Below are 20626 nucleotides of genomic sequence, written 5' to 3' on the forward strand. Positions count from 1 at the left end.
TTGTCCTGGAACTTACTCTAGACCAGATTGACCTTGAACACAGAGATCCACCTCCTGAGTTAGGATTAAAGGCATGGGCCACCATCACTTGGCTTATTAGATTGATTTGTTTTTATGTGTATTGAGTATTTTTGCCTGCACATACGTACATATGCCTATCCATAAATACACACACACACCATATGTATGCTGGTTCCCACAGATGTTGGAAGAGGGCCTGGAATTAGGTACAGATGGTTGTGAGCTGTGTGGGTGCTGGGAATGGCATCGAGGTAGAACAAGGATTCTTAGAGGTTGAGGCATATCTCTGGCCTTTGTTATTTACTGAGTGTGGGTGGGTGTGTGCATGTGAGACACGTGTATGTGTGGGTGTGTGCATGTGAGACACGTGTATGTGTGGGTGTGCATGAGACACGTGTATGGGTGGGTGTGTGCATGTGAGACGTGCATGTGTATGGGTGGGTGTGTGCATGTGAGACACGTGTGGGTGTGCATGAGAGACACATGTATGTGTGTGTGTGTGCATGAGAGACGTGTATGTGTGGGTGGGTGTGCCTAAATTCAAGAACAGCTTGGTCTACAAAGCAAGTCACCCTGTCTCAAAAGACAAAACAGGACTGGGGAGATGGTTCAGCACTTAAAGAGCACTGGCTGTTTATCCAGAGATCCTGAGTTCAATTCCCAGCAATCACATTGTGGCTCATAGCCATCCATAATGAGATCTGGTGCCCTCTTCTGGCCTGCAGGCATACATACAAACAGAACAGTGTGTGTGTGTGTGTGTGTGTGTGTGTGTGTGTGTGTGTGTGTGTGTGTGTATTGTAAGTAAATCTAAAAAAATTACACAGGCTGGAGAGATGGCTCAGCGGTTGAGCATTGCCTGCTCCTCCAAAGGTCCCGAGTTCAATTCCCAGCAACCACATGGTGGCGCACAACCATCTGTAATGAGGTCTAGTGCCCTCTTCTGGCCTGCATACATACACACAGATTATTATTGTATATATAATAAATTAAAAATTAAACACACACCAAAAGACAACTTGCAAAGTTATATAACCTGTGAGCAAGCACTTGGAGTAAGGATACTTGGTGGAACAGACTGTAAGCTGTGAGGAGGTTCCAGGGATGTAGGATTCCTCACCTATGCTGGGCGAGCTTCCCAGTGATACAGTTGCCATCTCCCTAGAAGAAAACACCACCACTATCCCTTCTTGAAGACTACTTACTCAAAGATGCTACAGGAACTCAGAGCAAAGCTTCAGCTCTAGGTGTGCCATCCAAACGTAGGAATCATCTAATAAGTAGTTGGGAAGGGAGACCCCCTCAGTGGGGTTGCTTGTGGGCTGCCCAAGTACAGCAATGCAGCTTCTTGGGGTCATCCCTGTATTGAGTGGGTGTTGTGGTGATGGAATGGTTAACCAGGCTAAACTTGAGTGGACCTGGAGAGATGACTCAGTGGTTAAGAGCACAGGACTACATGGTGGCTCACTAACTGTCTAACTGTGTGTGGGCTGCTGCAGACGGTTTCACTATGTGGTCTTGCGAGTAGACTAGGCTGGCCTGCTTTTAGGTAGACCTACCTCTGCTTTACCAGTGCTAGCATTAAAGGTGCCTACTCCCACAGCCCGCTTTAATGAATACGTATAAGTAAAGACCTGATAAATCCCCAAGCCACCAGCCCCTGAGCTCGTCCTGTCCTCTGTAACACCTCCTCAGCCCTCCAGGAACTCCATGAAGTTTGTAGTCCAAAGATGATCTCTGGGTGGTTTGCCAGTTTACACATTGGTGTTTGCCACACAATCCAGGTAGCGTCATCATTGTGGGGCTCCAACATCTTTTGGAGACTGCAAAGGTCGCTGTAAGGAGCAGACACAGTTCACTGCAGGGAAGTTAAACATTTTAAATGTCATATGCAGCAGGTATTGGATAGGTTAAAGGACCACGGCCTATGAAATACATCTGAGGTACACAAACTTAGTTTCTAGTTTCCAGCTTCAGACTCAAAGCCCAAAATCACATACATGAAGCTAGATGAGACTATATGACAGTATCACAACAGAAGTTTTAAATATATATATTAGGGGTTTGGAGAGATGACTCAGTGGTTGGGAGCATTGTGTGCTCTTCCAAGGGACCTGAGTTTGATTCCCAGCAACCACATGGTGGCTCACAACTATCTGTAATGAGGTCTGGTGTCCTCTTCTGGCCTACAGACATATATATAAACAGAATAGTGTGTCCATAATAAATAAATATTTTTTAAAAAGATAAATAAATATATATATTAATCTTACATGTTTTAAGATAATGTGTATGTCTTTTTAAAAAAATGTTTTCTGAGACAGGGTTTCTCTGAAGCTATGGAGCCAGTCCTGGAACTCGCTCTGTAGACCAGGCTGACTCTGCCTCCTGAGTGCTGGGATTAAAGGCCACCTGGCAAGAAAAGGTTTAAAGACTGAAAATAAAACCAAAGAATATGAGCTTATGTAGAAGAGTCCCTAATTTTGGGTTTTCTTGTGTCTCTCTCAGAGCAGTTCTGGATTTTCCTTTAAGCGTGCTTTGGTTTACAATAGAGAGCCATGCTCCAGTTCCAGACCCTCTTGCCTCACTTTGCCCCATGAGCTCTTTTTAAAAATGATTATAGAGGGCTGGAGAGATGGCTCAGTGGTTAAGAGCATTGCCTGCTCTTCCACAGGTCCTGAGTTCAATTCCCAGCAACCACATGGTGGCTCACAACCAACTGTAATGAGGTCTGGTGCCCTCTTCTGGCCTGCAGGCATATACAGACACAATATTGTATACATAATAAATAAATAAATATTTTTAAAAAAAATGATTATAGATTTTTATTTTATGTGCCTTGACGTTTTGCCAGGATGTCTGTGTGAGAGTGTCAAATCACTTGGAGCTGGATTACAGCCCACCTTAATTAGTTCTTTAAAGACTGAATTCTGAGCGCTGGCTCAATGGAATGGAGCGCCACCCGCGGAGCCCGAGGTCGCCGGTTCGAGTCCCAGGTAAGTGAGTTTGTACTGTGTGTGTGTGTGTGTGTGTGTGTGTGATGTGATGTCTCTGTGCCTGTGCTGTCTGCGTGTGTGAGTGTGACGTGTGCTTGCATAAGTAATCGGAAATAAATAAATAAGGCCGGGCAATGGTGGCGCATGCCTTTATTCCCAGCACTAGGGAGGCAGAGGCAGGTGGATCTCTGTGAGTTCGAGACCAGCCTGGTCTACAGAGCTAGTTCCAGGACAGGCTCCAAAGCCACAGAGAAACCCTGTCTCGAAAAACCAAAATAAATAAATAAAGACTGAATTCGTAGTTAGAAGTTTTTCTCTGTCTTGCCTGGTCTCACTGGACCAGTTTCTTTCCCGCTCGTTTCCCACCACTGCTTATGAAATAATCATTCAGACAAATATTAAGTATAATTGCTTGGTCTATGGCTTAGGCTATTACTGGCTAGCTCACTTTTTAAAAAAAGATGTTATTTATTATGTATACAGTATTCTGCCTGTATGCCTACCTGCAGGCCAGAAAAGGGCACCATGTCTCATTATAGATAGTTATGAGCCACCATATGGTTGCTGGGAATTGCACTCAGGACCTCTGGAAGAACAGCCAGTGCTCTTAACTGCTGAGCCATCTCTCCAGCCCCTAGCTCTCCCTTGTAAGTTAACCCATTTCTAATAGTCTGTATATCGCCACATGGCCATCGCATTACCTTGGGTGTTCTGGCATCTCCCCACCTGCCTTCTTTCTCTCTCTCTTTCTGCTATATTCTATTCTACGATAGGCCAAAGCAGGTTCTTTCTTAACTAATGGGAGGAGTACATATTCACCGTGTGCAGAAGGACATCCCACATCAAGTGTTTCCACATTCTGCAGAACTGGGGTGATTCTAGGAAAGGAGAGAAACCATTCATCCAGGAGGAGTGACAGGAGCTGCTGGTGGGTACACACTTTCTGGAAGTGCTGGCAGTCGGTGCCCAACTTTGAGAATATAAAACCCACTGAATTATCTACTCTAGCAGAATGAACTTTGCACTGGGGTCAGAAGTGACTTGGAGGAGCATGGATGAGTTGAGCTATTGGGTCTGGCAGGGACTTCAGTTGCTCTCAAGTGCACAAGGTCTAGTGAATCTAGTATTTATTTAAAATATATAAGACCCCACATTTAACTTTAATTTGGCATTAAAGTTCACAGTTAAGAGATGCTGTCAAACCAGGGTGCGGATTAGAATCGGGGCGCCTAAGATTTTTCTCAGTGTGTGTGCACATACACATGTATATACATACATACAGAGGCCTGAGAGCAACTTGTGGGAGTCGGTTCTGCCCTGTCACGTGGATCCCAGGGATGGAACTAACTCAGGTTATGTTTGGCAGCAAATGCTATTGAACCTTTTTAAACCTTCAAAGACCACGCTGTGGCCCCTGGTCGCCATTTTGTCAGTAGAGTAGTATCATCTTTTCTCTCTAACACAGTGTTTCCTTCACTCTAGAGACTGTTCTGAGTCCTTGAGTTCTGTGACAGTCTGTAAACTCGGTGCTCTTAACCAGGCCTACTCTGCCCACACAGCTGAAATGGAAATGCAGCAAGCAGAGCCAGGCTGGCAGCCATTGTGCTGTGCTTTGCTTGTGTGTGAGCCCTCTGAGAGTTTAACTATCTCACCTTGTATAGGAGGAAACAGGCCTCTGGCACCAACTGTCTTCGGTGAGGTGTCAGGAACAGTGTGAGCATATGCCAAGGTAAGTGTCTAAGTGATGAGTAAATTGCAAGAATAAAATGGAGTGGGTTATTAGGAAGGAAAGTGGAGCTGCAGCCAGATGTCTTGGCTCACTCTGTTAACCCCAGGGAGACTGAGGCAGGCAGATCTATGTGAGTTCTAGGACAGCCAGGGCTACACAGAGAAACCCTGTCAAAAAACAAGATGTTCCATTAGCTGTGTGTGGTGTCTCATGCCTTTAGTACCAGCACTCCAGGCACCAGCCTGACGAACAGAGTTCCAGGAAAGCCAGGGCTACACAGAGGAACCCTATATCAAAAAAACAAAAAAGGAAGACAAGTACTGGGTGGTTGTGGTACTCATCTTTACTCCTACCACTCAGGAGATAGAGGCAGGTGGATCTCTCTAAGTTCCAGGACAGCCAGAGCTACACAGAGAAATCCTGTCTTAAAAACAAATGAGAAAGAAAAAGGAAAGCAGAGGGGAGATGAAAGCAGAATAAGCAGGCTGGGCACTCACCCCATCTCTCTGAAGCCTCTGTGCCCAGCGTCCTGCCTATTTCTCTCCTGTTGTCAGAACCCCTGTCCTGAGGCTTGCCCACATCCCGGCAGACACCCTTTGGCAAGGCTTCCGGAAAGCCTAACCTGCCAGGGTATCAAGGCTCGTGTCAGAAGTGTCAGTGGGGGCACCCAGACAGGTTCCCAGGTGGCAGAATGGCTGTGTTTGTGGAGGAACCACTTTTCAGCTTTGGGTGGGTGCGGCATAAACCCTCGTGACCTTGCAGCTGACATTCCTCAGAAACCACATGGTCCCAACTGGCAGGGACAGCTGCAGACGGTTCCCAGGGTGGCGCCCGTTATCCATCCAGGCCCTACTCAGCTCTTGGTTGCTTTTCCCTCCCAGTGGGCAGTGGGCAGCCGATACTTTGGATCCAGCACCATGAGAGTCTAGAAGCAGCTAACCAACCACGGTCTCTCCCTGAGTGGCCAGGCTGTGGGAAGATGGGGCAGGACCAGACAAAGCAACAGATCGAAAAAGGACTACAGCTGTACCAGTCCAACCAGACAGAGAAGGCACTGCAGGTGTGGATGAAGGTGCTGGAGAAGGGTTCCGACCTCGTGGGCCGCTTCCGGGTGCTAGGATGCCTGGTCACAGCTCACTCAGAGATGGGCCGCTACAAAGAGATGCTGAAGGTAGAAGTACCCTCACAGGGTGCCGTGGGAGGACCTGGGTGCTGGGAAAGGGCTGGGAACAGGGCTAGGTGGCTCCTAACTCCCAGGCTTCTTGTAACTTCCTGAGAATCCTCTATCTCACAGGCTAATAATTTTCAGAATTCATGGAAAGCCGAGGCTTAGATAGCTGAGTATCTTAAGATTCAGGCCTGAGGCCTTCTGCTCTAGTATCTGAGCCTCTGAGTCCAGGGATCTCAAGACCAGACCTCCAAACCAAGATTCTAGTCTGGTACTTGCTGGCTGGTCAGCCGTAGACTCCAGATCCGAGACTTGGGCTGAAAGGGTGGTGTCTACAGGTCTGAGCTGCGGCTCTAGCCTGGAAGGAATATCTGAGGTAGTAGGAGCTCTGAGTTGGAGCTTTGGGGTCTGCTGCTCTGGCTGTGAGGTCGGGCTAGGTCGGAGGTGGTACAGGCTGGGCATTGGCTAAGTGTTGTCTGCCTACTACCCTGGCGTCAGTTTGCTGTGGTCCAGATTGACACTGCACGGGAGCTTGAGGATGCCGACTTCCTGCTTGAAAGCTACCTGAACCTGGCACGCAGCAATGAGAAACTGTGTGAGTTCCACAAAACCATCTCCTACTGCAAGACCTGCCTTGGCCTGCCTGGCACCAGGGCTGGTGCCCAGCTTGGGGGCCAGGTTAGCCTGAGCATGGGCAATGCTTTCCTGGGCCTCAGCCTCTTCCAGAAGGCCCTAGAGAGTTTTGAGAAGGCCCTGCGCTATGCCCACAACAATGATGACACCATGCTGGAGTGCCGCGTCTGCTGCAGCCTGGGCAGCTTCTACGCTCAGGTCAAGGTGGGTCTGGGCCTTGGCTGGGGGTGGGGTGGGCACAATGGGGATCTGGGGCTCTCTAAGAGCCTTTGCGGGGGGGTGGTTCTCACTGTTTATGGTAACTATTCCCTGATTTCCTTTGAGCATAAGTTCTTGTGAGATAGTACCATCAGCCTTAGCCAATCAGAGAATAGAACTATCTGACTTGCCCATCCGGCAAATGGTCCTGCAGATGGCATAACCTGCCTGTGGTCTCGTCAGCCGTGTATTCATCTGGATGGACGAGTGGTCTTTGACACCAGTGATGTGGTTGCTCAGAGAACATTTCTGCTGCACATACAGGTCCACAAACTCACTGGCATGGTTTGTAGAGGCTTCACCTGCCTGCTCCAAGTCCAGCACAAGCCCTTCGAGCCTCATAGGAACTACTCACCTTGCTGGCTATTACCCTCAGCCCTCCTTCCTTTTAGTTTGTTTGTTTGTTTGTTTGGTTGGTTGGTTGGTTTTTTTTCGAGACAGGGTTTCTCTGTCCTGGAACTAGCTCTTGTAGACCAGGCTGGTCTTGAACTCACAGAGATCCGCCTGCCTCTGCCTCCCAAGTGCTGGGATTAAAGGCGTGCGCCACCGCCCGGCTAGCCCTCCTTTTAGATAGAGCGTGGTGAACGCCAGGGAAGGTGGAGCCATTCAGATGTCTATGGGCTATGCTTTCTGTGTGCACTTGAGCAAGTCCCCCTCTTCCCTGAGCCCTAAGGGGTTTGGCTATTAATGAGGAAGAGCAGGACCCACGGAAGGGACGTAAAGATTTATTTACCTAGGGCTGGAGAGATGGATCCGTGGTTAAGAGCACAGGCTGCTCTTTCAGAGGACATGGGTTCAGTTCCCATCACCCACATGGTGGCTCTCAATTGTCTGTAACTCCAGTTCCAGGGAATCTGGCACCTTCACACAGATACACATGCAGGCAAAGCACCAGTGAACATGATGTAAAAGTAAATACATCTTTTAAAAACATGCTAATATTTTTAAAAGATTTATCTAATATTTAATGAGGGGGATTGGAATGATGGATCAGCACTTGCTGCTCTTGCAGAGGATCTAGGTTTGGTTCCCAGCACTGACATGGTGGCTCACAACTGCCATTAACTGCAGTTCCATGCCTCTGACCTCAGCAGACTGCTGCATACACCTGTTGTACGTACATACCTGTTGTACACACATGCAATACACTTCTATCAAATTAATACTTTGGGCCGGGCGGTGGTGGCGCACGCCTTTAATCCCAGCAGAGGCAGGCGGATCTCTGTGAGTTCGAGGCCAGCCTGGTCTACAAGAGCTAGTTCCAGGACAGGAAACAAAACCACAGAGAAACCCTGTCTCGAAAAACAAAAACAAAAACAAAAAATTCAAAAAAGGGGGCTGGAGAGATGGCTCAGAGGTTAGGAGCACTGCCTGTTCTTCCGAAGGTCCTGAATTCAATTCCCAGCAACCACATGGTGGCTCACAACCATCTGGAATGAGATCTGGTGCAGAATACAGTATATATAATAAATAAATAAATCTTTTTTAAAAAAAAGTAAAAAAAATTCAAAAAATAAATAAATAAAAATAAATAAATAAATACTTTGAGAAATATTTACTGAGCTAGGCACTGGTGGCGCACACCATTAATCCCAGCACTTGGGAGGCAAAGGTAGGTGGATCTCTGAGTTCCAGGACAGCCAGGGCTAAGCAGAGAAACCCTGTCTGAAAATAAACAAAAGAAAAAAAATTTACTGAGGATCCACTATATCCCAGGAACCATTGGAATGTGTGTTTATAGCAACACAGACAATGCAGGGTCTCTTACAAAGCCCCAATCTATCTGGATGAGAAGGGCAGTTGACCCAATCAGGAAGGCGGCTGTGCATCATGTGAAGAAAGGCGGGCAATTCCAGGATGTGGGTGTGCTGCCATTGTTAAGAGAGTGGTCAGAAAGTCACCATGGCTGATGGCAGAAGAGAGCGTTGAGCCATGCAGAAATCTCAGGAATGAGCATCAGGCCAAGCTCCACCCAAAGAAAGGGAGCCACAGAGTGCCAGAGTTCTGTGAGGAAGTGGGAAATCATGTAGAAAGGTGGGTGTGAACACTTCTAATCACCAGGATTTTAGTGGGGAGGGGTGAGTGTCTCCTGAAGCCCATTGCAACACCCAGCTGTGGGGGATTTTTTTTTAAGATTGATTTTTGTTTTATATGTCTGGGTGTTTTGCCTACGTGTGTATCTGAGTACAAAGTGTGACACCAGAAGATAGCATTGGATCCCCTGTAACTGGAGCTACAGATGGGTGGGTGCTGGAAATCAAAACCAGGTCCTCTGCTCTTAACTGGGCCACCTCTCTGGCCCCAAGCTTTGGTGGAATCTTAACTCCTGGCACATGATACTTTGTCCCCCCCCCCAAAAAGGAAAATTAAGAAAATATAACAATACAATGAATTCCCATATACCCGCCACTCAGAGGTATTCATATGTTACTAGCTTTGGTTTACACGTTTACTGTCATATTAGAAAATTGTTGGTATTAGACTGGGGATGTCTCAGTGTTCACAAACTTCGATACACTGAGTGTAGTAGCACACTACTGAGCCCAGCACTGAGGAAGCAGACCAGGCTGGCCTCGCACTCACAGATCCGCCTACCTCTGTGTGCGCCACCACCACACAGCCTTTAATTTTATTTTATGTGCATTGGTGTAAGGGTGTCAGATCCCCTGGAACTGGAGTTACAGACAGTTGTGAACTGCCATGTAAGTACTGGGAATTGGACCCAGATCCTCTGTAAGAGTGGCCAATGCTCTTAACCAATGAGCTGTCAGTCTCTCCAGACCTTTGAAGGTCATTCTTTTTTTTTTTTTTTTTTTTGGTTTTTTTGAGACAGGGTTTCTCTGTGGCTTTGGAGCTTTGAAGGTCATTCTTAACTGTGAGTTTGGAGATCTCTTGGGGTACGTGAGTTCTGTGGGAGGCAGGGATGGAGGAAGGCAGAGAGAGAGAATTGATGGCATCTCACTAGTTTTAGTTTTCTTTTATTATTTTTTTTAAACTTAGTTTATTTCCTCTGTAAGAGTGTTTGCCTGCATGTATGGTCACTATATATGTGTCTGGTGCTCCAGGAGGCCAGAGAGGATATCAAATTCCCTGGAGCTGGAATCCTTTGCAAAAGCAGCAAGTCTTCCAAACCACTGAGCCATCTCTCCTGCCCAGCCAACATCTCTATTTGACCCTGAAATAGTTCTGTATGAAGTATGCTAAGGTATCCTGGCACTTGGGAGCCAAGGAATACCACGAAGTCACACTGCACAACAAACTTCACTTATTGGGCGGGGATAAAGCAGGAGGGTGACCGCTTTTGCTCAGGTGAGGATCAGCAGGGAACTGAATAGAAGGCCGGGTTTATATAGAGTTTCTTGGGGGAGGGGTGGAACTTTTCAGGGTAGGGGTGTGGTGGGCTTTCATGTCCAGAGATTGAGTTTTTTACTCAGTAGGGTGGGAACAGGGTCCAGTTGTGAGGGCAGTTAGAGTGTTCTGTGTGTTGAACCTGGCAGTTGGAGGTCCTCGGGAGGAGCCTTGCCACTTGTATGCCTCAAGAGGCTTACATCTCTCTCCACCCTCTTTTTGGTTTATTATTGATAAACAATCAGGTTACTGGAAAGGAGGCCATGTTATCATTAAACTACGTTTTGAATTGGGCATCGAAGTACTTTTTGTAAACACAGTAAGGGTATAATTGGGAGTCACTGACCTCTTCCTCTAGCTAGGGACCAGTAATCTTGCAATAGCAACTGATTAACATTCTGGTTAGAGATCTTTTGAACCTGTTGAAGAAATCTAGTCAAGAAGTTTATAAGGGCCGGGCAATGGTGGCGCACGCCTTTAATCCCAGCACTCGGGAGGCAGAGGCAGGCGGATCTCTGTGAGTTCAAGACCAGCCTGGTCTACAGAGCTAGTTCCAGGACAGGCTCCAAAGCCACAGAGAAACTCTGTCTCAAAAAACTAAAAAAAAAAAAAAAAAAAAAAACCAAAAAAAAAAAAGAAGTTTATAAGGCTGGGTGCGATCAGTAGGACTAAGAAAAGCAGAAGAATTGGGGTAAGAAGGTGTTTCTCTTGCTGGGAAGTCAACATGACCACAGCAACTCTTATAAGGAAAACATTTAATTGGGGTGGCTTGCCTACAGTTTCAGAGGCTCAGTCCATTATCTTCATGGAGGGGGCCATGATGCCCTGCAGGCAGATGCGCTGGAGAAGTAGCTGAAAGCCCTACATCTTTCAGACAACAAGAAGTCGTCCAAGACACTGGGCAGTATCATGAGCATAGGAAACCTCAAAGACCGCCCCTACAGTGACACACTTCCTTCAACAGATTACACCCACTTCAGCAAAGCCACACCTCCTATTAGTGCCACTGTGAGACTCAAACTATCACAGAAGGGTAGACTCCCATACCATATCAGACAGTCAGTGAGTCACTGGCCAGAGGCATCGAGCTGTTTGTTACATTTTTGGAGAGCCATCTGTAGCTGTCACAGCTTGTCACTTCAGCAGAAGACAAAGGCCACCTCTCTCTGCTGTTCCTAAGTCTAACCTTCACTGATTCTGTAGCACTCTGGTCTACTGGTCACTGGCCAGTGAGTCCATTTGGCCCTGGAGGATGAGGATGGTCTGAGCCACCCACTGGGGATCCTGGATGAACTAAGAGGAAAACTGATAGTGAATAGCTGAGGAAGTAGTCCACCCCACTGCTCCCATAGTGACACCCACGGTTGTACCCAGAGCTGTGGGAGGTGTTGGCAAGAGTTCTTCACTAGGTACCACTGCTAGTTTTGGGAAAAGGAATACCAGGGAACAAGTAAGTCCCAGACCATCTGAGCAGTAGGCAGTGATGTAAACTTGAGTGCTGCAGAGAATCGAGGCATAGGGGCTAGGTGGTAGAACTAAGGGTTAAGGAATTACTGCAGTCTACAGAATCCAGTGTGCCCACAAAGTATGTTCCTAAGGAGCATAGTGAAAAGACGTGGGAGAGATAAGGGGTGGCTTTAGAGCAATCATTGTCGAAGTGGGACAGGCAATAGACTGATAACAAGACAATGGACAAGGCCACAAATGGTGGTCAGTTTGACCCAAGAGGGACACACGTTCTCCAAAACAGTCAGGCAAAGCATCATTCAGTAGCTGATATACAGAGGTTAAGGTCCGAAACGAGATGGAGTGACGGAGGTGGGACAGCATTGTCTGAAAGGGGTGATGTTAGGTGTGAGGGAGGCTTTGGACTGCTTCTTCCATGTCTATACCTAGGGTTTGAGAGAGTGGGATATGTGTCCTCTGGTTTGGTTGGTTTTTGAGACAGGATTTCACTGTTTAGCCCTGGCTGTCCTGGAACTCGCTTTGTAGACCAGGCTGACCTCGAGGTCCACCTGCCTCTGCCTCCTGAGTGCTGGGACTAAAGGTGTGGAGCACCACCACCCGGCCTTTTTTGTGGGGGTGGGGTGCCCTCTGTATTTCGATTGTGCCTGATTGGGCAGCTGTGGTAAATGCTATAGTAAAGTTTCAAATGACCTTATCTCCCATCTGGGGTGCCATAGGTCATTAATTAGTATGTAAAAGGTGGAATGTCTTCCTGAGTATGCATCATACATCCTACAGGAAAGCAGGCATAGTGGACAGGTGTCTGAGAAGTCGACTTAGGTGCTATAAGGACAGGTATCTTCTTTTGGCAACCTGCTGGTGAGCAGACTTCAGGCCCCACAACACACATGATCTGGCTGAACTGTTAAGTACAGTTTTCCTAAACCTTTGAAATCTTTTTTTTTAATATTTTTTTTATTATGTATACAACATTCTGCCTCCATGTATGCCTGCAGGCCAGAAGAGGGCACAAGATCTCATTACAGATGGTTGTGAGCCTCCATATGGTTGCTGGGAATTGAACTCAGGTCCTCTGAAAGAACAGTCAATGCTCTTAACCACTAAGCCATCTCTCCAGCCCAAACCTTTGAAATCTTAATATAACAATAGCATAGAGGGAGGAAGAAACATTTTTCATTACCTTAAACCACTTTCTTAGACCCTCAGAACTTTCTAAAGCTTTCCCCAGTTGTATCGGCGTAAATGAATGCAGACAGATTGTAATAATATATACAGCTTTAATGGGGAAATAGACTTACAGAACCACAGGTTCCTGAGGAGAACAAGAAAACAGAAGGGGCAGCGGGCTCATTGCTCGCCAGATTTATATGTAAACACTAGCCCGAGGCAAACTTGCCTCCTAATGGGTTGGGCTTATCCCTACACCCAGTAACCTCTGCTAGGCTGTCTTTAGGAACTTCAGTCCTGCCACACAATGCTAAGTCTCAGTTGTCTTGATGATCCCATCATGTATTTTTAAAGCTAATACATCTCAGTGACTCAGTTCATAAAGGTCGGCTGCCAGCATGAGGTGCATTCTCGTATGAATACATGGAGGTGCAGCTTTAATACCATAGTAAGCAAAAAAAATTATTTATTTATTTTTGATTTTTCGAGACAGGGTATCTCTGTAGCTTTGAAGCATGTCCTGGAACTAGCTCTTGTAGACCAGGCTGGCCTTGAGCTCACAAAGATCTGCCTGCCTCTGCCTCCTGAGTGCTGGGATTAAAGACTTGTGCTACCCCTTCCCGGCTCAAAAAATGTTTCTTAAATCTTATCATGAACCCTGTTTTTATGGTTTTTGTTTTTCAGAAAAGGAATTATCAATCAAAAATAGAGAAAACAGGCATGGGGTAAGCCCCAGTGAAGGAGAGATGGATAAGGGGGTTATAGGGTCCTGAACTGGCCTTTGACAGCCTGCAATTTCCCGACCCTGTTAGGATTGGTTAAAGGTGGGGCATGTCACTTTGATGATAAACATCCATGTGTAAGAGATACCCTGGACAGGTGTAGTTAGAAAGGAATAGAGGAGAGAGCAAGGTGAGATATAAAAGATTTTCAGAGCCTGAAACAAGAGCTAGTTCCAGCACAGGTATCAATGCTACAGAGAAACCCGTCTCGAAAAAACAAAACAAACAAACAAAGATTTTTCAGGTCATTTGTGCAGTGGCAGGCACTGTCGCCATGGAGATGCACTGAGGCCAAGCTGTTTGCAACAGAGCAAGACTCCAATGCAACCCGAGCCCACGGAGGACTCAACTAGACAAAGTTCCTAAACTCCAAGCTGGAGCTGAGAGGCAGGACAGAAGCCCAGGAGGCTGTGGAGAAGCTGTTAGACAAAGGGACAAGGTCACAGAGGCCCAGAGGTGGGGCCCTGGAGGGTGTAGCAGGCTCCAGGAGACAGGACACTCACTTACTGAGTAAGGTAGGGAGGATGGATGGAGAGAGCAGGTGGAAGGTAGAAGTGGCTAAAGAAGTATGCTCTAGAATTTGGAATTAAATACGGTGTGTGGCAGAAGCCAGCAGAAGCAAATGATCACAAACAGACATAATTATACACACCGTAGGAGTCAGTTTGAAATGTCAAAATGTGGGCATGGCTGAAGGGTAAGTATAGCATCCTCTGCCAGTGCTACCTGAAGAGAGGGCACTCAGGAAGGGGCAGTGTTTGGAGAGAAGCCCTTGTGTGATAGGAGAGAGATGTGGCACTGGTGAACAGAGAAGACAGATTAAGTCAGAGGCTAGAGCCTTGCCAAATAGAGGTAGCATATCCTGAAACTCCTGGGGTAGGACAGTGCAGGAAAGTTGGGTGGAAAGATTCCAGATCATCTAAGTAAAGGCAAAGGTATTTTGTGACTGGGGATTGAGATGGAAAAGAAGGCATTCTTGAGGTCCAGGACAGGGAGGTGTCGAAGGGGATGGTGCAAAGGAGAGTGTAGGCATTGGGTGTCATGAGATGCAGAGGGACCACGGCTGAGATGAGGATCCTGAACCAAGTGGTAGTTCATTGTTTTGTTGTTGTTTTAACCTCAAGTATGGAGGTATTAAAGGGGGGAAATGGGGGGCACAGAAGGTTCTTTCTTAGGGGTCAAAAATAAGAAGCTTATGTCCGCTGAGGCTGTGGGGAGAGTGGGTATGGAGTCTGGGTGTTATATTTGGTGGGGTTTAGTGAGGTTGGTAAAGTTGTCCCCCTACTCTAACAGTAGAGGAACGAGGAGAGGTAGGTCCCTAAAACTCTGTCAGGACTGAGTAGGTGACCCCAATATCCAGAAGGAGAGAGATAGATTGCCCTGATACTGTGATGTCTACCTGAGACTTCCATTCAGAGACGGCACTGGTCAGGCCAAGGGAACCAGGGACCCCTCAACCATCCACAGCCAGACTGAGGACGACTGAAGGGTGATGTGGGTTTGCTGCCCCCATGCCATGAGGGACATGGTTCGGGTTGTTTACATGGGTTCAGACAGGCCCAGGCCCAGTGGTCTTTCTGGCTGCATTTGAAACAGGGAGGGGCACAGAAAGGGAACCAAGATATAGGGCAAAAGGTGTGGCTATCCCAGCACTCAGGAGGCAGAGGCACACACTTCTCTGTCTACAGATCGAGTTCCAGGATAGGCTCCAAAGCTACAAACTCTCCAAAAACCAAAAAGAAGAAGGCGTAGCTAAGAGTAGACACAGGCACTCCTGAGCTCCTGCTCTCTATCGGGAGTGCTCTTGTGGGTTTGAGGAGGATGCATTTGAGAAGGATTCCATGGGTATGCCACACCTGTGCTGGTGCTGATGGAACCATCCCAGCCTTTAGGAGCAGCTGCTCCTGGGAGCTCCGGTAAACTCCTCCTGTGTGGCTCTGCAGCCGAGAAGCCCATCTGGGGCTGGATGAGCAGGAAAGCCAGCTGTGGTTTTGCTTCCAACAAATATTGATTGTGTATCAGCTAAGTCTAAGAACTGTTTTAAGCTCTTGGCATACAGCAGCAAACCCAAGAGGCCATACCTGTCCACTGGCTTCCCATTCTGCCTGGATCATGCTTTCCACTGGAGGCCAAAATGAATGAATGAGCTGACTGTGACCACAGCGGTGCATGTCTGTGATCCCAGTTCTCAGGAGGCATAGTCGGGAGGACTGCAAGTTTCTACTTGCCTGAACAACATAGAAAAAAACAAAAACAGAAAAACAGCTGGGGGTGGCTGTCCGAGAACCCAGGTCTGGTGCCCTGCCTACCACTCACTGTGTCCCCCTCCTGTTCTGTGTCCCTACAGGACTATGAGAAAGCCCTGTTCTTTCCCTGCAAGGCTGCAGAGCTTGTCAACGACTATGGCAAAGGCTGGAGCCTCAAGTATCGGGCCATGAGTCAGTACCACATGGCTGTGGCCTACCGCCTGCTCGGCCACCTGGGCAGTGCCATGGAGTGTTGTGAGGTGGGGAAGCTGGAAGCACTCAGGTTGGTGGGAGTGGGAGTGGATCTCAGGCTCAGGAACTGGGCCCCTATTTTCCAGAACAGACTACACAACCCTACCCCCCCCCCCCCCCGCCCTGCAACAAGGCTTGCCATTAGCCACGAAGAGAATGTTTCTATCACAAACTCTGTTCTAGACCTTATCCCTTCCAGTCCACCTCAGGGCAAAGAGATTCCCTGTCCCAGTAACCTCTGTGGACCACTTTGAAAAGTGAAGTATAAGGGCTGGGGATGCAGCTCAGCTGTAGAGTGCTTGCCTAATACGCCAGGTGGTGTTGGCGCACACCTTTATCCCAGCACTCGGGAGGCAGAGGCAGGTGGATTTCAGGGAGTTTGACACCAGCAAATTACAGGACAGCCAGAAATACACACAGAGAAACTCTGTCTTGAAAAACCAAAACAAGGGACTGAAGAGATGACTCATCAGGTGAGAGCACTGGCTGCTCTTCCAGAGTCCTGAGTTCAGTTCCCAGCAACCACATGGTGGCTCACAACCATCTATAATGGAATCTCATGCCCTCTTTTAGCATAAAAGTGTATATGCAGATAGAGCACTTATACATAAAATGAATAAATCTTTAAAAATAAATAATGTTTTAAAAAAAGAAAACCCAACAACAAAAACAAAAACAAACAACAACAAAGCCTTGGGTTCGATCTGTAGTCCTACATAAAACCCAGCTTGCTAGTGCATGCCTCTAATCCAGTCCCAGCACTCTGAAGGTGGAGAAGGATCAGAAGTTCAAGGCCTGACTGGGCTACATGAGACTCTATCATTTAAAAAAAGAAAAACAAGGGCTGCTCTCAAGAGGTGGCTCAGTGGTTAAGAGCATTGCCTGCTCTTCCAAAGGTCCTGAGTTCAATTCCCAGCAACCACATGGTGGCTCACACCATCTGTAATGAGGTCTGGTGCCCTCTTCTGGCCTGAAGGCAGACACATAGAAAGAATATTGTATACATAATAAATAAATAAATATTAAAAAAAGAAAATAAAAGAAAAACAAAAGAAATAGAAAAAAAGTTCCCCCACTCAGACTCGAATTCCATTACTTCTTCCTCTGGTCCCAATAAAGGTACTTCTTCTCTCTGAGTCTGTTTCATCAGCCAGAGATGACTGTGATCTTTGTGGTACATGACATCTGAGGATGTCCCTTCTGAGGGGCTCCTGGGTGTGGGAGCTTGCCTGAGTGCCCAACCTCCCTTGCAGGAGTCCATGAAGATTGCTCTGCAGCATGGAGACCGACCACTGCAAGCACTCTGCCTGCTCTGCTTTGCCGATATCCACCGGAGCCGTGGGGACCTGGAGGTGAGATCACCAGGACGAGGTGGGGGAACCTTGGGCCTGGATCACCTTAATTCCAACTCTGCCTGGCTTTGCAGACAGCCTTCCCCAGGTACGACTCCGCTATGAGCATCATGACTGAGATTGGAAATCGCCTGGGACAGGTACATGTGCTGCTGGGTGTGGCCAAGTGCTGGATGGCCAGGAAGGTGTTGGACAAGGTGAGGCCAGGCCCTTTCCTGTAGCTAGAACTCTCCCTGGTGCTCCCAATTTGGGGCTACATAGGCAATACCTGGGGTATGGTATTGGACTTGTGCCCTTTATTTAACATCTGCCTCAGTCTGCTCCCATGAAGTCCAAATATTCCCAGTGTTTACACTCAAAGAAGGCCCGTGTCTTAGCCTAGGGACCCACAGCTTATAAAGGGCCAAAGCTGGCATTTGAAGATGAGATTCTTAAATTCCCTTCCACTGTCTCAGAGCATCCCACGAGCCCATTATTTTTCCCATTATGTATGCATAAACTAAGGTAATTTGCTCACCCAGTCCTTCCTTCCTTCCCACTGGACAATGGCTCCACCCATTTTCCTCCCCAAGCACACTTTTCTTTTCTTTGCAATGAGTCAAGGCAGGCAGACTGCCTACAGCTCTGGCCTCTGCTCACCTTCCAGGCTTTAGATGCCATTGAGAAAGCCCAGGACCTGGCTGAAGAGGTTGGAAATAAGGTCAGACATGATTCTGTCTCCTGGGTCTGGGATCAAGAACCCCGCCACTCGGTGGAGGAGACAGGATAATCGGAGTTCAAGGCTAGAGTTGGAAACTAGTTTGGGATACGTGATACCCAGCTAGAGTTCCGAGCTCCTCGGACCTTCTGATGGCACTTGCAGCCATCGGAACCCCTGGATCTCCAGCTTCCTCCCAGAGAATATTTCTGGGGCTGGGCAGGCATTTCATAGCTTGGAGAAGCACTGAATCCCTAGAAGCCTCTTAACTTCATTAAAAACCCCAGCAGGCTGGAGATGGCTCAGCACACCTGTAATTTCAGTTCCATGGACTGGACATCTTTTCCATGGGCACATGGACAAGGGCATGCCTATGGTACACATACATATGTGCAAGCAAAAATACGTGAACACCCAAATTACCAACCCTAACAACATCCTCTACTCCTTAAGAGCTGGGTGCTTGTTATCAGGTGCTGTGTAGCCTTATAGGTATTGGCTGCAGCCTTCCCTGGGAGCGATCTCATGCTACAGATGAGGCCCAAGGCCCCCAGCTACCAGCTGCTGTGTCTTAATACTAAAATCCTCAGTTGTCCCCATTGGATCCAGACCTTAAAGCCTTGGAGAAAGCTTAGTGTTTTCTGTCTTCTAGAAAGCGTGCATCTCTTTCGGCTCTGATGCACAGCCCAGCTAAGATGTTGACCACAGCCACTCACATTTATCCGGGTATCACACTGAGCAGAAGTGAACACTCAGTAACAACTGGAAGGAAATGAGTTATTGTTGAGGCATCACAGCAGCAGGTTTGGTCAATAAAGTCCTTCAGAAACACGGCACGGCCGGGCGGTGGTGGCGCACGCCTTTAATCCCAGCACTTGGGAGGCAGAGGCAGGCGGATCTCTGTGAGTTCGAGGCCAGCCTGGTCTACAAGAGCTAGTTCCAGGACAGGAACCAAAAGCTAAGGAGAAACCCTGTCTCGAAAAATCAAAAAAAAAAAAAAAAAAAAAAAAGAAGCAGAAGAAAAGAAACACGGCACAGTGGGGCACCCCTGTTCCAGCACTTGGGAGGCGGAGGAAGAAGGATCAGGAGTTCAAGGCTAGCCACGACTATATAGTGAGTTTGAGGCCAGCCTAGGCTATGTTGTGAAACCCTATCTCAAACAAAAACATGGGTCCCACGTTCTCATCTCTGTTCTCACTCACTTTCTGTCCAAAGGGAATCTAAGGCTTGGGGTGGGCAGGGTCTTTCTCCCAGGCCCCACAGCAAGGCAGGGTTGTGCACCTCCCTAGCCCTGCCCTCTGTCTAGCCTCACAGAATCTTTTCCCACCGTCTTAGCTGAGCCAACTCAAGCTGCACTGCCTGAGTGAGGTCATCTACCGCAGCAAAGGGCTGCAGCGGGAGCTCCGCTCGCACGTCGTGAGCTTCCATGAGTGTGTGGAGGAGACCGAGCTCTACTGTGGCCTGTGTGGCGAGTCCATCGGGGAGAAGAACAGCCGGCTGCAGGCCCTGCCGTGTTCCCACATCTTCCATCTCAGGTGAGGCCCGACCCCAAGATCACACTGGCGGTATCAAAGGCAAACCACTGGGTGCCTTCCCTCCAGCCTCATGAGGGGGCTGTGCTTAATATCATCCCAAGGGGAGTTCAGAGAGATCCCTTCCAGGACCCCTTGCCACCGAGAGCCTTATCTGCCACCGAACCCAAGCCAGAGACTGGAGACAGTCTGGTCTGGGTGTGTGGACAGAGCCCTCTGCCTCTGCAGGTGCCTGCAGACCAATGGCACTCGGAGTTGCCCCAACTGTCGCCGCTCCTCCATGAAGCCAGGTTTCGTGTGACTTCAGTGGCCATCGTGAGTTTTTACACCACTTCCCTTGGCCATTTCTCTACCATCAAGCTGGAAGCCCTGGTGAAATCCTAGAATAGCTACCAGGACCTCCATTACCAATTTAAGGCCTGGGGTCTGCCTGCTGCTTCTCTGGTCCTTGCTTCCCTCCCCTGCCTCTTTCTACTTTGTTCTTTATAGAAAAATAAACTGTTTGTACCTGGTGCCAGCGATTCTGACCGTTTCTCCTCATGTGGGCTTCCCCAGATACAAGCCTTCCTCTATACTCCATGGGAGACCCCCAGCCACCCACCTTCTTAGCAATTCAGTTACTACAAGAATTGGAGCCAGGACGCTTCCTGAATGAGGTCTCCAAGCTTCCTTTGTTCGCGGAGAGCCTTGCTTTTCAGTAACTCCCCTCCCCCAGCTCTTGTTCCCTGCAGTGGATAATAAATCTTTCTCCTTTTTCAAGGGGTGGGGGATTGGAGCCAGGTGGTGTGACACACACTTTTAATCCCAGCACTCAGAGTCAGAGGCAGGCAGATCATTGTGAGTTCGAGGCCAGCCAGGTCTACAGAGTGAGTTCCAGGACAGTATCCAAAACTGCACAGAGACACAGAGTTTCATTATGTAGTTCTGGCTGGTCTGGAAGTCACAGTGTAGATTCAGATTCACAAAGCTCCTCCTGCC

At 48.0% G+C, this 20626-nt stretch overlaps 1 protein-coding gene across 3 annotated transcripts; it reads left to right on the forward strand.

Moving 5' to 3' along the window:
• Positions 1-5555: 5555 nt before the first annotated feature.
• Positions 5556-20103, forward strand: Rapsn (receptor associated protein of the synapse). 3 transcript variants are annotated; one of them, XM_041637729.1, is made up of 8 exons: positions 5556-5917; positions 6413-6751; positions 15917-16075; positions 17321-17419; positions 17494-17616; positions 18066-18119; positions 19452-19651; positions 19877-20103. In XM_041637729.1, exons 1-8 carry the CDS (start codon positions 5726-5728, stop codon positions 19947-19949), a joined length of 1239 nt encoding a protein of 412 aa, XP_041493663.1. In that variant the 5' UTR covers positions 5556-5725; the 3' UTR covers positions 19950-20103. The 3 variants fall into 3 exon arrangements, with proteins under 3 accessions (XP_041493663.1, XP_041493665.1, XP_041493664.1); XM_041637731.1 differs by having other exon boundaries at positions 5556-5818; XM_041637730.1 differs by lacking the exon at positions 18066-18119.
• The last annotated feature ends 523 nt before the right edge of the window (positions 20104-20626 follow it).

This window comes from Microtus oregoni, unplaced genomic scaffold (assembly GCF_018167655.1).
Source record: "Microtus oregoni isolate MIOR12 unplaced genomic scaffold, Mior012 000053F_ref0000044, whole genome shotgun sequence".
NCBI classification, from domain to species: Eukaryota; Metazoa; Chordata; class Mammalia; order Rodentia; family Cricetidae; genus Microtus; species Microtus oregoni.